Source organism: Callorhinchus milii, unplaced genomic scaffold, assembly GCF_018977255.1.
Source record: "Callorhinchus milii isolate IMCB2004 unplaced genomic scaffold, IMCB_Cmil_1.0 Scaffold1, whole genome shotgun sequence".
NCBI classification, from domain to species: Eukaryota; Metazoa; Chordata; class Chondrichthyes; order Chimaeriformes; family Callorhinchidae; genus Callorhinchus; species Callorhinchus milii.
This window is the reverse complement of record NW_024704742.1, coordinates 58,099,752-58,111,325: the sequence shown is the minus strand read 5'-3', so window position 1 is coordinate 58,111,325 and position 11,574 is coordinate 58,099,752. Positions and strand designations below refer to the sequence as shown.

The following is an 11,574-nucleotide window of genomic DNA, read 5'->3' as shown; positions in this document are numbered from 1 at the left end:
CCTTGATGTGGTGAATGCATGAATGAGGGTTTTGGGGTGAGGCAGTGGTGGATTTTTGGTGATGAGGTGGAGGAAGGCATAGCGGGTCATGGCACGGATGTGAGGGGGAAAGGACAGCTGAGGGTCAAACAAGATGTCAAGGTTCCTGACTGGCTCAGTGAGGTGGAGTGATCATAAGATGGCAGTGGCTCCTTGCAGAGTGTCTTCAGCTGCTCATTTTTGTTGTGCTAGTTTGATGCACAGTAACTTTTCATATATTTCATATTCATCTCCCCTCTCACACTCACTTTTAAACACTTTGTATTCTTCCCTCTCTCACACTTTTACAAACCTTCAAACTCGTGCTTCCCCCTCTCTCACATTCAGTTTTTCACACCTTGAAAAGTTATTCTCCCCCTCTCTTCACACACTCACTTTGTCCCAAGAGAGCAATTAGCGAGGAGGACATATTGATTTTGGGGGTGAAAGGGTGGTGTCTGCCTCTAGCCAAGACAGTCCTAAGATGTTTTTTGCTTCAAACTGTAGACACAAAAAATTAGAAGTATCTGCAGAACAATATGATGATCTCTAGCTCAGAATTTGGAGTCATTCCAGATGTGAAGGTGAATTATAATAATTAATAATCATTGCATTTGACACAGTGTTGGGAGGATGTTTAAAAGTGCTTCACAGGACTTTAAAATGTGTCTGTATTTTTGCTGGCAAACACAGTGTGTTGATCAAGGCACCAGGAGAAACTCCCTTCTCCTTTCAAATAGTACCATGAGATCATTAACGTCTCCTGAATAGGCAGATATCTCATCTGAAGGTGCCATCCTTCGTAAACACACTTCAGTGCCTCTCAACACGGTTCCACCGTCACTGATGTAGACGGGCAGTAAGTGCAGGATCCAGCTCACCTCAGTGAAGCTTTTGCATACTGCCCCTTCTCATCCACTCCCCTCACACTGTAAATCAGTGAATCCGACTTGCACCAACTTACTGTGTCTTGTCAGAGCTCAGTAGGGATACAAAGAATTGACCTTCAGTCATTTTTATGCAGCAATGTCTGGACATTGAATTATGAGCAGCAGCAACACAGATGCTGCTCAGCTTTGATTTCAGGAACCAAACTCAGCAGGATATATAAAACCAGGGATTTGCAGATTTAAAATAGAAAGGATGCTTGCTCTAAATTCAATGTTACTGTGGGATCGTTCAGGGCTAGTTATGTGGACTAGCCAAATTGGAAGTCATTTTTTCCACACAAAAAATTTTTCCGATAGTATTTTTTATTACCTTGATTTATGAATTAGTTTTAATCAGAACTCAGATCAGTTAAATGTCAAGAAATACTGGATCATATGAAACTTACTGTGTATTTCACAATTTATTTCTTCCAAAATAACCACAGACATGGTGGTGGTGGATCGAAATATTTGCTTGGAAGTAAGTAAAATAATATTGAAAATGTGTAATTCCAGTGAGGGGGTGGGGGGCGGGTGTATGATAATAGACTTGCACTTGATATAGACAAATGTCAGGAGGACATCTCAAAGCGCTTTACAACATTTACCATAAAGTAGTGACTGTGTACTTGAAGGTGAACTCAGCAGCCCATCTGCCACAGCAATTGCCCACAAACAAAAAGTGAATCCGCAATTTTATAAGGAGGAGAATATGATAGTATTGTCTGAGCTATATCCCGGCAGGACTAGGAGCTGAATATTACTATTTTTCAGATTGGAGAGATGTAAACCGTGGTATCCCCCAGCGGTTCGTGATAGGAGCTTCTGAATGTATATAAATGATCTGGACATGGGTGTAAGGGAGGCATAATATCAACATTTAAGATGACACAAAATATGGCTCATGGCTAACTGCAAGAGATTTCAGGGTGGGAATTGAGTGACGAAATTGTTCAGACACCAACTGTTGGTCTTACTGTAAGAAAACAAAATTGTGAGGAGTTTTTGAACTCCAGAGCCTTGGAAAGCCAGTCAGAGATAACACTAAGCTTATTACCAGAATCACATGAGTACCTCTGCTCTGATCCTTTTTGACACTGTGAATCAGAGTCAATGCTAGAAATATGTACAGAAAAAATAGTGTTCACAAAACAGACGGCCTGTCTAGCCTGCAGGCTGATGCTTCTGGAGCAGAATGGAGCTCATAACCGTTCCCTGAAAATGCCATATCCTTTGGAATACTTCCGGTGCATAATTCATTTCTGTGGATGACAAAATATATAACAAAAAAATATGACAAAAAAAATGCAATGTGGTTGTTGAATCAATGCAACGTGTTGTTGAATCGAGCATCACTAACACGCTGAACTGGTTAACTTATTTCTGAACAGCTCCAGCCAGTTTGTTCACATGCTGGAGTACAAGGCATACCGACCTGCAGCCTGGCACAGACTGAGAGCAGTGCAGGAGCCAACGTACAAAAAAAATAACTCAGCAATCTGCAAAAAGCCACTTGTGGATCCAGAAGCCCAGATTGAAGAGCGTTAGAGAGTTGGGTCACTAACGTGTGGAGACTTTCCTAATTATTTGATCCGCTGTTTTTTTTAAAAAAAAATACAATCCAGTAACTTTGCAAAGCAGTGAGGAGTTGCACTCACAGGTCGATGATCCGTTTATTCCTGTAAATTCGAGCGATCCTGACTTTTAACCAAAGCTGATGCCTTTCTCACAGTTCACAAAAGTGGGGATGAATCTTTGACACCAACGTGAGGGTGTAAACAGAGGCAGTCCAGGGGCTCACACTGGATTCAAGGCAGAGTCAGAAACTCCTTGGATTATATCCAGGTCCCCTTCCACTCCTAGAATAATGCCCTCGGAATAGATCGTCCATTTTCCACACAATGTTCATTCAGTGAGAAAGCACTCACAGCACTGCTGGACAGGGGATCCAGATTCCTTGTGGGGGAGAGGGGAGGGGTCGGTGGCCACAGTTGATCTGTGAGCTCATTCACTGAACTCCCTGCACACAGCAAACACCAGGGACAATGCAAGACTATGATGAAGCCATCGCTTTCCTGGGAGATTGGGGAGCCTTCCAGAAAACTGTGTTCTTTTTGTTGAGTGTTTCAGTTATCCCTAATGGCTATGTGGGTCTGTCCATGGTGTTTCTGGCAGACACCCCTCAGCACCACTGCCGTCTGCCTGACTCTCTGAACGGAACCACTGGAGAAGCTAATCTGAGTTCACTGCTGCCTGTAGAGGAGGTGGATGGTGAGATGATCTACAGTCGATGTAGAAGATACAAAACTCCTGCAACAGATGCTTTAAATGCCACAACACGTGAGACTGAGCCCTGTGTGGATGGCTGGGAGTACAGCACTGACAGGTACATCTCTACTATTGTCACTCAGGTAAGAATTTAAATTGTTTTCATTCAAAAAAAACTTTAGTGTTAAAAAAGATACGACAGCAGCAACTTGCATTTATATAGCGCCCTTCATGCGCCTTGAGCAGAGAGCCCAGCAGCGTGAGGAGGGAACTGAGTGAGGTGGAATAGAGTGAGAATTCTGTTAAAGAATTTGGTGAGAGTGGGAACCAGGTGCAGGTGAGAACTTGTTTTGATAATAATAATAATAATCCTTGCATTTGATATAGCACTTTTCACGTCGGGAGGATGTCCCAAAGCGCTTCACAGAACACACTGTAAAGTGAATTGACTGTATATTTGTGAGCGAACGCGGCAGCCAATTGCGCACAGCAATGTCCCACAACCAGTCATATGGATTGAAAATGACCAATTTATTATTATTTTGTTTTTTTGGGTGTGTCCTTGTAAAGGAGGAACAGAACCAGTGAGATAGCTCAGTGCAGGAGCCATTTTGGGGCCTGCGAGAGATCGGAAAGTGAAGTCAGGCGTAGAAAACGGGAGTTTCACTTGGTCTAGACATGGGGCGCAAAAGGTGTGAAATTACTTGTTTACCTATTTACCCTCAAATTGTTAAGGGTAAAATAGATTGAAGGGAAAATAACTAAAAACAAATAAATGGCAAAGGTAAAACCTCGTAAATTTAAAAAATATATATAAATAATCCTAAATGTTAAGTGGAGTAGAAGCTAGAAAGGGATAGTGGCAACACAGGTAGTGTGTTAAAGCTGCAGTATGTGTGAATTTGTGGACAGTAAGACTGTCCCTGATGCTCACATCTGTGAGAAGTGCACGTGTCTTGAGTCGACTCCGGCTCAGCATTTTTGACCTGAAGTAAGTGTTAGAGAACACTCCGACACATAAAGGAGGAGGAGGAATATTTGGACAGTTTACTTCAGAACATAGCCACACCACATAGAGAGGTAAGGAAGAGGAGTGTGAGATTGATAACCAGCAGGGTAGCATTTACTTAGTAGAGACAGAGAAGGAGGCACTGGTCCTCTCCAACAGGTACAATGTATTTGTTAAATTGGATGAGGGAGAAATCTGTGGGGAAGGAGCTCTGAATACTTTTATATATACTATTTTGAATATACTGAATACAAAGCACCACAGAGCAGAAGGCAGTGCAAGCAGGGGAGGAGCAGAATAGAAACATTGTAGTTATAGGGGATGAAATAATTAAGGGGATCGAGGGTATCCTCTGCAGTCGAGATCAAGAGTCCAGGAGAGTGTATTGTCTTCTCGGTGCCAGGGTAAGGGATAGTTCAAAGCAGTTGGAAAGGAACTTGGAAAAGGAGGGGAAAAAAACAGTTGTTATCCATGCGGGAATTAATGATATAGGAAAGAGCAAGAAGGAGGTCCTGCTAAGGGAGTATAAAGAGCTAGGGATTAAATTAAAAAACAGGACCTCAAAGGTAGTAATCTCCGGATTGCTACCTGAGCCACGTACAAATTGGCATAGGGATAATTAGATCAGGGAAATTAATGTGTGGCTGAAAGTGTGGTGTGAGAAGGAGGGATTCCATTTCATGGGACACTGGCACCAGTACTGGGACAGGAATGAGCTGTACTGCTGGGATGGGCTGCACCTGAACAGGGTTGGGACCAAGGTACTAGCAAAATGGACAAATATGACAGTAGAAAAAGCTTTAAACCAGTAAGGGGCGGTGGGGGGGGGGGGGGAGGTGGAGGGGCAGGTCAGGTGGAAACCAAAATATAGGCAAAGCGAGGATGAGAGCAACGGTCAGAATACAAATAGTGATAAAGATAACGTAAATACTCAGGAAAGAAAAAGGCAAAAGGTGTAAATAACAAGTCAAAAAGTTTGAGAAGAACATCGTCAGGGCACAGAGGCAAATATTCCAGACTCTAAGATCTTTAGAAAAGACAGGGTCATTGGGAAAGGAGGTGGAGCAGCAATATTCATAAAAGACACTGTTACAGCAGAGGGAAGGAAAGCTTTCAATAAGGACGAACAGGTAGTGGAAACACTGTGTTTAGAATTAAGAAACAGCAAAGGAGGTAAAATTCTGTTGGGAGTAGTCTACAGACTTCCAGAGAGTTGTGATGTAGTGGGGAAATGTATAAATCGGAGATCAGGGAAGCAAGTAGCAAAAGCAATGTGGTTATAATGAGAGATTTTAATTTTCACATAACTGGGAGAAGCAGGACACCTCCGGGTAGTAAAGGCAACACATTTCTAGAATGTATTTAGCATAGTTTTTTGGAGCAATATGCTTTAGTGGAGGGAACAAGCCATACTGGATTTGGTGATGAGTAATGAGCCAGAACTAGTTAACAATTTGACAGTAAAGGAACATCTTGCAAAAAGTGATCATAATATGATTGAATTGACATTGGGTCTGAGAAGGAAAAGGGAGAATCCCAAACCAAGGTTTTAAATTTAAGGAAGGCAAACTACGATGGAATGAGAAATGTATTGACCACAGTAAACTGAGCTGAACTGTTAGTGGGTAAATCTGCAGATGAACAATGGGAGTATTCAAAAAAGTATTTGATACAATACAGAACAAATACATACCCCTAAAATGCAAAAGCTCCAATCATATAGTTAAGCAACCACGGTGGACAAAAGAAGTTAAAAACTGTATCAAGCTAAACGAAAAGGCTTACTCAAATGCAAGAAAAAGTGGGAATGCAGAGGACCGGGAGAATTACAAAAGGCAACAAATGGATACAAAGAATGTAATAAGAGGAGCAAAAAGGGAGTATGAAAAAAACTTGCAAGGGATATTAAAACCAATAGTAAATGCTTTTAATCAATAAATATATTAAAAGAAAGTGAAAGGTCAAGGGGAATGTGGCTCCATTAGAGTTGAGGCTATAATAGAAGTGGCTGACTTATTAAATAAGTACTCTGCTACCATTTAAGGAAATGGCTGACTTGTTAAATAAATACTTTGTTACCATTTTTACAGTAGAGGTTGAGGACAAAATATCAGCTCTTCAGGGGAACCTAAAAATACGTCAAAGAGAAATGCTTAATAAAATTAATATAAATAAAACAATGGTAATGGAGAAAGTAATGGGACTCAAGATAGACAAATCTCCAGGACCTGATAGTTTCCACCCCAGGGTGTTAAAGGAAATAGGAGAGGAAATTGCTGATGCATTCAGCATAATTTTCCAAAGCTCACTAGATTTGGGAATTGTGCCTTAAGGTTGAAAAATCGTGAATGTCACTCCTTTATTTTTACAACAACAACAATAAGATTCCATTTATAGAGCGCCTTTCACGTCGGGAGGACGTCCCAAGGCACTGTACAGTTGGGTCAGGACCCGAGCATTGGGGGGGAAATGGTGAGGGGAGGGAAGGGAGGGAGCGAGGAGGGGGGAAATGGTCAGGGTGAGGGGAGGGAAGGGAGGGAGCGAGGAGGGGGTAGAGAGTCGAGAGAGGAGCTGAAGGCTCATTCAAAGAGAAAGGTCTTGAGACCGGCCTTGAAGGAGGAAAGGGAGGAGGCGGCGAAGGCACTGAGGGATAGAGTTCCAGAGCGTAGGGGCTGAGAGGCTGAAGGCCCGGCCACCAATTGTAAGGCGGTTGGGGCGGGGGATGTGGAGCAGACCGGAGCCAGAGGAACGGAGGGTACGGGCAGGTAGGTAGGGGATAGTAGGTCAGAGAGGTAGGAGGGAACAAGGCCGTGAATGGCCTTGTAGGTGAGGATGAGGATCTTGAAATTGATCCTCTGGGAGGGAGGGAGAAACCAGGAAACTATAGATCTGTCAGATTAATATCAGTTGCAGGGAAAATACTGGAATCCATCATCAGGAACAGAGTAACTGAACACTTGGACAGGTATGAGCTAGTCAAAGAGAGTCAGCATGGGTTTGTGAAGGGTAGGTCGTGTCTGACTAATCTAGTTAAACTTTTTGAGGAGGTCATTAAAATGGTGGCTAAGAGAGTGTCTGTTGATGTTGTTTATATGGACTTTCAGAAGGCATTTGATAAGGTTCCACACAAAAGATTATCAGTGAAGATGGAAGCACATGGAGTCGGAGGTAACCTTTTGACGTGGCTTGGAAATTGTTTGGGAGGCAGGAAACAGAAAGTAGGGATAAAGAAAACGTTCTCTGATTGGCGGGACATGACAAGTGGTGACCCCCAGGGGTCTGTACTGGGACCCCAGCTATTCACCATACATATAAATGACTTGGATGAAGGAATAGAAAGTTTTATACCCAAGTTTGCAGGAGGCTCAGTAAGTTGTGTAGATGGGAGTAGGAAGTTACAAAGGGACTTGGACAGATTAAGTGAGTGGGCAAAGCTGTGGCAGATGGAGTTCAATGTAGAGAAATATGAGGTCATCCATGGACCAGAAAAAGATAAAGCAGAATATTTTCTTAATGGGGAGAAATTAAGAACTGTGGAGGAGCAAAGAGGTTTGGATGTCCATATCCACATATCACTAAAAACTAGTTCCCAGGTGCAAATAGTGATCAAAAAGGCGAATGGAATGTTAGCCGTTATCTCACAGGGCCTCGAATACAAAGGGAAGAAATGAGGCTTCAGCTGTACAGGAGACGGAGGATGGAGCTGTGCCAGAGTGGGGCGGAGCTGGGCCAGAGCGGGGCGGGGCTGGGCCAGAGCGGGACCGGAGCGGGGCCGGAGCGGGTCGGAGCTGGGCCGGAGCGGGTCGGAGCTGGGCCGGAGCAGGGCGGAGCTGGGCCAGAGCGGGGTGGAGAGGGGGAGCTGTAAAAGAACGACAAGCACATCAGCGTGACGTCGTACTTAACCTGGAAAACGTAGAATCTTCCACTTAGAATCTTCCTTTCTGGGTTTTACGTAAATTTATTTTAAAGCCTGCAGTGGTCAGCGGCTGCAGCACTTGTTTTAATTTGTCCATATGCGCGATAGGGTCGTCATCTTTTAAAAAAAACTTACATTTTTTTTAAAAATCCCTAAAATCCAGAATGAGAGAGAGAGGAGGATGGCATGGCAGGTGATGTGCGAGGACTGCGGTATGTGGGAGCTGATGGAGGGCAGCCTGAGCCCGGGCGACTTCATCTACAGCAAGTGTCTGCAACTGAGGAAGCTCCGCTGAGCAGAGTAGCTGAGCTGGAATCTGAGGTGCAGACATTGCGCAGTATTAGGGAAAGGGGGAGCTTCCTCGACAGTTTCATCCTGGAGCCAGTTACTCCCCTAAGGCTCAGGGAACGTATAGATTATGTTATTAGTGAGGGACAGGACAGAGTAACTGATAATCAGGCAGGTAAGGGGATATATGGTTAATGAGCAATCTGGAAGTCAAGGCTCCTCTGGGGCAGAGTATCCATAATATGATGGAATTTAACATTAAGTTAGAGAGTGATGTAGTTAAGTCTGAAGCAAAGGTCTTAAATTTAAATAGAGCCAACTTTGCAGGTATCAGAGAAGATTTAGCTAAAATAGACTGGGGAATTAGATTAAAGGATATGGCAAATCTTTAAAGATATAGTACATAATTCCCAGCGATTACATATTCTCTTGAGGAATAAAAATATCACGGGAAAAGCGGTTCAACCATGGCTAACAAGGGCATTTAGGGAAAGTATAAAATTAAAAGAGACCTATAGTACTGCCAAAAATAGTAGTAAACCAGAGGATTGGGAGGGCTTCAGAGACCAACAAAGAAAAACTAAGAAAATGATTAGGAGGGAGAAAATGGATTATGAGGGCAAACTAGTGAGGAACATAAAGACAGACTGCAAGAGTTTTTACAAATACATAAAGAGGAAGAGACTAGCAAACGTGAATGTGAATCCATTACAGGCAGAGACAGGAGGAATTATAATGGGGGACAAAGATATGGCATTAAACAAATACTTTGCTGCTGTCTTCACATTAGAAGACATGGAAAACTTACCAAAAATAGAGGGGATCCAAAAAGCTAATGTTAGTGAGCAACTTCGGGAAATTAACATCAGTAAAGAATTAGTACGAGAGAAACTGTTGGAATTGAAAAATGACAAATCTCCTGGACCTGATGGCCTACATCATAGGGTTTTAAATGGCTGCTGAGATAGTGGATACCTCATTTTTGATCTTCCAAAATTCTCTGGATTCTGGAACGGTTCCCATTGATTGTAAGATCGTAAACGTAACACCACTATTTAAGAAGGGTGGGAGAGAGAAGGTGAGGAGCCATAGATAACAACAACAACAACAACAAGATTACATTTGTACTGCGCCTTTCACATTCCCAAGGCGCTGGACAGTGTACAGCATTTCAGACCCGAGATGGGGTCAGGGGGGTAGAACGGGGGGGAGGGGAAGGGGGGTGGCTGATGACAAGGTGAAAGAGGAGGGTTTTGAAGCGAGACTTGAAGGAGGCTAAGGAGGTGGAGAGGCAGAGTGATTCGGGGATGGAGTTCCAGAGGTTGGGGGCAGAGTGACTGAAAACTCTCCCGCCAATGGTGGGGCAGGTGGGCCAGGGGACGTGGAGCAGGCTGGAGACGGCTGAGCGGAGGGAGCAGGCGGGTTGGTAGGGGGTTAGGAGGTTGCAGAGGTAGGGTGGGGTGAGGCCATGGAGAACTTTGTAGGTGAGGACCATGACCTTGAACTGAATCCTCTGAAGGGTAGGGAGCCAGTGGAGTTGGGTAAGGATGAGGGAGATGGGGTCACAGAGTTTGGTGCGGGAGAGGACACGGGCTGCAGAGATCTGGATTATCTGCAGCCTGTGGAGGGAGGAGTTGGGAAGGCCAACAAGCAGGGCGTTTGCATCGTCGGGCCTGGAGGTGATGAAGGCATGAACAAGAGTTTCAGTGGCCAGAGGGGTGAGGTAGTGGCAGAGTCAGGCAATGTTACGGAGGTGAGGGAAGGCAGAGTGGATCATGGCTTGGATGTGGGGAAGAAAAGACAGTTGAGGGTTGAACCTAGGTTCCTGACTGGCTTGGTGAGTTGTAGTGAGAAACCATGGAGGTTGATGCTGCCAGAGCCTGAAGTGCTGAGGCGCTGGCGTGAGCCAATCAGGAGGGCCTCAGTCTTGTTCACATTCAACTGTAGGAAATTTGCCCTCATCCAGCACTTGATGTCCGACAGACAGTCTGTCAGGACAGCAGTGGTCCTGGAGTTGAGGGTGGAGGCAGAAAGATATGGAAGTTGACCCCGTGTCTGCGGATGATGTCACCATGGGGGAGCATGTAGAGATTAAAGAGGAGAGGGCCAAGGACAGAGCCCTGGGGGGACACCAGACATGACAGTGCGGGGTCTGGAGGAGAAACCGTTAGAGGCAACAAAGTGGAGACTGTGAGAGAGATAGGAATCGAAACAGGCAAGGGCAGGTCCGCGAAGATTAAGTCAAGAGGAGAGGAGGTGTATAAGGATGGAGTGGTCAACAGTGTCGAAGGTGGCAGAGAGGTTGAGGAGGACAAGGAGGCAGAGGGAGCTCTGATCTCAGATGTTCAGAATGTCATTGTTACTTTGACCTGGGCTGTTTCCGTGCTATGGGCAGCGCAAAAGCCGGAATGGAGGGGTTCAAAGAGGGAATGGCGAGAAAGAAAGGAGCAGAGCTGGGACGCGACAACTCGTTCCAGGACCTTGGAGAGGAATGGGAGGTTAGAGATGGGGCAGTAGCTGGAGAGGAGGGATGGGTCCAGGGAAGGTTTTTTCTGGATGGGAGTGATGACGGCTGTTTTTAGGGGGGTGGGAACTGAACCGGTGGACAAGGAGAGGTTGATGACGTTGGACAGTAGAGGGGTCAGAAGGTGGAGCTGGGAGATGAGGAGAGAGATGAGGATGGGATCGAGGGAGCAGGTGGTGGGTTTGAGTTAGAGAACAATCGCAGAGAGGGAGGAGGTAGAGATAGGGTCGAAGGAGTATAGGGGGATGGGTGGGGTGTTGGTCATGAGGGAGAGGTAATGTGGGGTGATGGTGGACGGGGCTGAGGTGGCTGAATGTATCCCCTCAATTTTGGATTCAAGGAAGTCAAGCATCTCCTCACAGTTGGAGTTTGAGGAGAGGATGGGCGAGGCGTGGCAAGGTGGACGGAGGAGACGGTTTGTGGTGGAAAAGAGAAGCCTGGGGTTGTCCTTTGCCTCCAAGATAACCTTGGAGTAGAAGGAGGATTTGGTGGAGGAAAGAGCGCAGCGGTAGGTCTTGGTATGGTGAAGCCAAATCTGCTGATGAACCATAGTTTGGATTTGGTCCAGGCGCGTTCAGCAGCTCGCACTTGTGCCTTGAAGAAATGGAGGTGGCTGGTGTAC

The 11,574-nt window shown here is 45.1% G+C and overlaps 1 protein-coding gene across 2 annotated transcripts in view; it reads left to right on the top strand.

Annotated features, from left to right (window-relative positions):
- Positions 1-2,911: 2,911 nt before the first annotated feature.
- The window catches only part of LOC103187395 (solute carrier family 22 member 5), a 31,510-nt gene continuing 22,847 nt past the window's right edge, over positions 2,912-11,574 (top strand). For both annotated transcript variants that reach the window (XM_007906866.2, XM_007906865.2), the window contains exon 1: positions 2,912-3,358. In XM_007906866.2, the coding sequence (XP_007905057.1) occupies positions 2,993-3,358 (366 nt within the window). In that variant the 5' untranslated portion in view covers positions 2,912-2,992. The remainder of the gene's footprint in view (positions 3,359-11,574) is intronic.